The following is a 4,944-nucleotide window of genomic DNA, read 5'->3' as shown; positions in this document are numbered from 1 at the left end:
GGGGGGGGGAGGGGAGTCAAGATGTTGGTAAGGATTTCTGCCAGGGACTTTGAGGTGGGGAGGCAAGGTGACAGAAGGGACCACAGCAGTCTGTGGGGTGACCCTTACCACCTTCCTGGGGTGGGACAGGTCCTTGCAATCACTCTGCACAAAGAAGCAGACCCTGAGAACAGTCTTCCCGCTGAGGGAACACCCAGAGCTGAGCCTGGGGAGGAAGCACTGAAAAGCAGGAGGGAAGGGTGGGTCTCGCACCATGACAGGGTACATAGTGTTTCTGAATCCAGAGCTACCCAAGGACTCCCAGCCACACCTTCAGCAGTGGTCAGCGGCAGTGTGACCCTGAGGCAGAAAACTGTCACGTGCCCCAAGGGATCTTCGAGCCACTACCCCACGACGGCTGGGTGTTGCCCTGACTCCCAGGACCCAGGACCCTTTCCCAAAGAAGATTGCAAAAAGGGACAGGGCTCCCCCAGGAGCACCAGGGTAGCAGAGCATAGCGCAGAGAAAGCTTTTCTGCCAGTTCTTGGCTAGAAGAGGGTCCTGAGCCCTGGGACCACCCCTTCCAGCCCAGCTTTGAGCCACACACACACACTTGTATCCAGCCAAGTTCCAGAAGTAACTGCAGAGGCCAAAACTGGCTGGACTCCTGTGGACTTCTGACCCACCTCTGCAACCTACTTAGTCTTGAACCTGTACAAGGAGACCTGAGATTCTTCCCCAGGGCAGGCTGGAGGGATATTCTCTGCCCCTCGCCCAGCCTCTACACTTAGGGTTTAAAAACAGTTCCCCACAGGTATCTAAACATCTTTTACCCCAGAAAAGGCAATAGAAGGCTGCAGACTGACTATTACCCAGAATCACACCGGGTTACCAGGAAAGTCCAGTGCTCTCCAGCTACATTTTAAGGCTTTTCTCAGACAAGTCCCTGGTCTGGGTCGCCCCGAGGGGATAACTGGCTATAGAACTACACCTGCCTATGCCCACACACTCCCTCGAGGAAGAGAACGGGACCCCCGCCCCGACCCTCTCAGTCCCAGAGGGATTGCAGCCTGGGAGCAAGGAGGTAACGGGATTTCCTGCCACGATCCGCTGTCCCGCATCCGTCCGGGACCATGTCACCCTCCACCCGTAACTTAAGGCATCTGTTACCTTCCCGTCATGGTGGCCGCGCGCCTAGCACCGGTCAGTCGTCCACTCGCTGTGTCCCTGACAGAGGACTCACGGTCCTCCGGGCAGAGGGAAGAACACGCCCAAACTGCGAGGGCGGCTCCACCCAGCCTGCAGCTGGGATGAGGAGCGCAGGGGACAGCCTCAAGGGGCACAGGGGATGCCTATGCGAGTGTCAACCCTGGGAACACTAGAGACTGACACTAGAGACTCCCGACTTGAGTGGGTCGGTCACGTCCTCATTACCCGGACTCTGTTGCCACCTCCCGGATTCCGGGCATACTTTTCCTTTTAAAGGGAATGAAGTTATAATAAACATGCACAAGTTCGCACCCCACCCCCATCCACCCTCCCCACACTTTCCCCCACCTCCACCCTGAGACACTTTTAAGGGTGTGTTAAGAAGGCAAAACTGGGACCGCCAGAGCAAGCGAGCGAGCGAGCGAGCGAGCGAGCGCGCACGCGCGCGCACTTCCTTGGCGTTCCCGCGGCTGCCCCAGGAAGGAAAACAGCGGATTTATGCCTCCAAGACATTTCTGGGCACCAACTATGGGACATTAAGGGTCTCCCCTAGTCTGTGCTTCCCCTCTTAGAGGGAACAAGGTCCAAGGTATCTTTTCTGCCTGAGTTTAATCTACCTTTAGACCCAACACCCGTGCCCTCTCTCCTGAAAACCGCGCCGTTTATTTATTTATTTTGGACAAGGTTTATGTAATCCATGATGTTCTCAAACATCTTTTTATGTCCCGAGAATGACCTGAGCTCCTGGTCCTCCTCCTACTGCTGGGATTATAGAAAGGGACTCATTTTATACAAAGCCCAGGGAACCCAGGGCTTTGTGCATTCTAGCTAAGCAGGTATTTCGTAAGAAATATCAAACCCAGACTCCTGTCTATAGTGAAGCACTGCTGATAAAGGGAGATTATCAGCTCTAAAATGATGTGGTGATATAAAAGCTGTAGGAAGTTCTGCTTTGAGAACCGTTCTCAGGTACCTGATATCACCAAAGTGCGGGATCCACAGTTGCTATCGGTTACTTCTCTTTGTTTGCTTTTTGTTTTTGTTTTGTTTTGCATTTGTCTTGGCTCTTTCTGCCAAGTTGTAATTTGGGGTTGGTTAAGCACAACGTGTGAAAGATTCTGTGGTTCCTCTACCAGTGTTAGGAGGAATATTTCCACAACTGTCGACTTGACTTCTGGGTGGTTTAATCAAGCATTGAGGTCTTGTGGGAACCGATGAAAATAAAAAGTCAAAGACAGGGCCTGGAAAGATAGTCCATGGCAAAAGTATGAGAATCTGAGTTCAAATCCCCACCATGTAAAAAGTTGGAGTTGGTCCTGTGTGCCTGAGACCCAAGTGATGATGAAGGTAGAGGCAAGAGGACCCCTGGGGGGCTTACTGACTGCCAGTCTATCTCCAGGCCCCATGAAAGACCCTATATCAAAGGAACTGAGTGAAGAATGATTTATTCAACACCCAATGTCTTCCTCAGGCCTCTCTACGCATTCACCTGTCCACCTACCTCCCATTTAGCATGCTTAGATACCACACACACCACACAGGGACATTATATGGTTGTTGTATGACGTGGCCATGCAGGGATCTGCCTATGGATGTAGGGTCATTTGTTTGCCTGTTGCTCAAAGGGTCTTACTTAGCCCTCCAAGAGATACAGAGCTTCCAAATGGGACTAGCTCCTACCATAGGAACCCAGTGGACACTAGGACAACCTGATTAATAGCTACTGGGCACAGCCTGCACGGAATGTGTGCTGCCTTGGGCCAGGAAGCAAAGGGATCACACACTGCATTTTTCGACTCTTAGAATTTGCTGTAGGTATGGATGAGGGTGTGGCCCTTGCTGGGCATGCATGACAGGTGCTGGTGTGTCACATGCCTGTGCTGGTGTGTCTCATGAGAGTGGACATGGAAGGGGAAGCTGTGGGAGTGGAGGTGGCTTTCCTGGACATCAGTGACGTATGTAAGTGGTCAAGTGGGTGAGGGGATGTCTAGTGGGGACGTCAGTTTGTGTTGGGAAGCAGGAGGAAGCAGGAAATGAACTCAGAACTCTGTCCCAGATGTGGAAGGTTTGATTCAGGTACAAGTTCATCCTTAGAGTTAAGTGGATCCCTGAGGATGTCCATGTGAGCAGAGGGCCCTCTGTGAGAAAGGAGGGGCAGAGAGGTCTGGGCTGGACAGGGCGGAGACAGCGCTGAGGAGACAGCTCTGTCAATAAAGTTCTTACCTCGTGAGCAGGAGGCCATGACCCATTTTTAAAATAATAATAATAATAATAATAATAATAATAATAATAATAATAATAGTAAAGCCAAGTGCAGTAGCATGAGTTTGTGATCCTAGCATAGGGGGTGGGGGGCAGAAACACACTGATCTCTGGGCTGAGTTGCTGGCCAACCTAGCCTGTTAGAAAAGTTTTTTGGCCAGTGACAGATCCTGTCTTTGAAAAACCAAGGTATACAGAACCTGAGGAACAACAGCTGAAGTTGGCAAGCCGGCCTCCACCAGTGCATACACGCCCATGTGCCTGCATCTATACAGACACGTACAAAGGAAAAGATAGGGGCGCTACAGATCTAAGACGCTAGGGAATTCTGGTCTCTATCTCCAAGGACAGGAAATGATCTGGGATGGATCAGGCCCAGGAAAGTGAGGGCTCCATACCCAGCCCTGTCAGAAAGGAAGGGGAACAGCTAGGCACCCTAGAAACAAGCTGAGCCCAGGAGGCAGTAGGGTATGATGACTGCCCTGAGAGGAGAAGGAGGAAGAGGAGGAATAAGAGGAATAAGAAGAGGAAGAGGAAGAAGAGGAGAAACACACAGCTCTGTGAAGCCAAGGGACAGGTGTGGTGTTGCACTTTGTCTGGGCTGAGGAGATGGAAATGTTGGGCACTCAGAGAGAGGCTTGAATCATGCACTGAGTGCTGTAACTCAGGGACAGGAGCCCCTGAGATGTCTGAGGTCAAGGACAGGACAGAATGACACAAGGGTTGGTTCCAGGAGGAAATGCAGGCACAGAAGCTCACCAGGGGCAGAGCAGGAGCTTAGAGTAGATGTGCCCCAGAGAAGACAGAAGAGGCCCCTGATTACTCCTTACCATGTCTTCCTTCTCCAGGCCTGAACCCAGTGCTGTTCAGGGATGCTCAAAGACTCATGGGATTAAGGAGGGCCTGGGCCTCTAGCCACCATGCTAGACCAATAATATGAAGATCAAGAGAACTCTAAGTGCCTCGGTTGGCTTTCTGCAGCCCCTACCTAGAGTCCTACATAAAGAGATTGAGGAGGCACTTTGCAGCCCTTCCAGAATCTGCTCGTTAATCTTGTCAACACCACAGTATTCTAGAATCACCATGGAAACTAATCTCTGGGCAAGTCTGGGATTATCTGAATTGGGCTAGTTGAGGGAGGAGACTCTGAATGTGCGTAGCAACATTCCAAGAATGAGTTTTCAGACAAAACTAAAAGGAGAAGATGGGTGTGCCCAGTAAGACGTGGCAGTGGGTGAAGGTGCCTGACAAACTGGGTTCTGTCCCCAGAGCCCAACAAGGCAGAAGCACGAACTCCCCTAAATTGTGTCCAGACCTCCAGAAGGAAGCCATGGCACCTGCACAGCCAAACACACTAGCGTTCTGTGATGGCTAATCTTGGTTGTCGACTTGGCTACAGAATCAACTAAAACCTAGGTAGTTGGACACCATGGTGAAGCAGTTTCTTAACTGGATCATTTGAGGTGAGAAGATCCACCCTTAATCGGAGTCATC

General features: G+C 51.3%; 1 protein-coding gene across 2 annotated transcripts in view; it reads right to left on the bottom strand.

Moving 5' to 3' along the window:
* Lims2 (LIM zinc finger domain containing 2) overlaps positions 1-4,298 on the bottom strand; it is a 30,701-nt gene extending 26,403 nt beyond the window's left edge. Inside the window, exon 1 of one of the 2 annotated variants that reach the window (XM_031365225.1) lies at positions 4,281-4,298. Coding sequence is in view for 1 of the 2 variants with exons in the window: in XM_031365224.1 (XP_031221084.1) it covers positions 1,150-1,160 (11 nt within the window). In the remaining variant the exon portion in view is untranslated. Of the gene's footprint in view, positions 1-1,149; positions 1,377-4,280 lie in introns of those variants that run through there. The other variant, XM_031365224.1, reaches the window with a different exon arrangement.
* Between the last annotated feature and the right edge of the window lie 646 nt (positions 4,299-4,944).

This window comes from Mastomys coucha, unplaced genomic scaffold (assembly GCF_008632895.1).
Source record: "Mastomys coucha isolate ucsf_1 unplaced genomic scaffold, UCSF_Mcou_1 pScaffold13, whole genome shotgun sequence".
NCBI classification, from domain to species: Eukaryota; Metazoa; Chordata; class Mammalia; order Rodentia; family Muridae; genus Mastomys; species Mastomys coucha.
The sequence above is the reverse complement of the archived record's forward strand: the minus strand, read 5'-3'. Positions and strand labels throughout refer to the sequence as shown.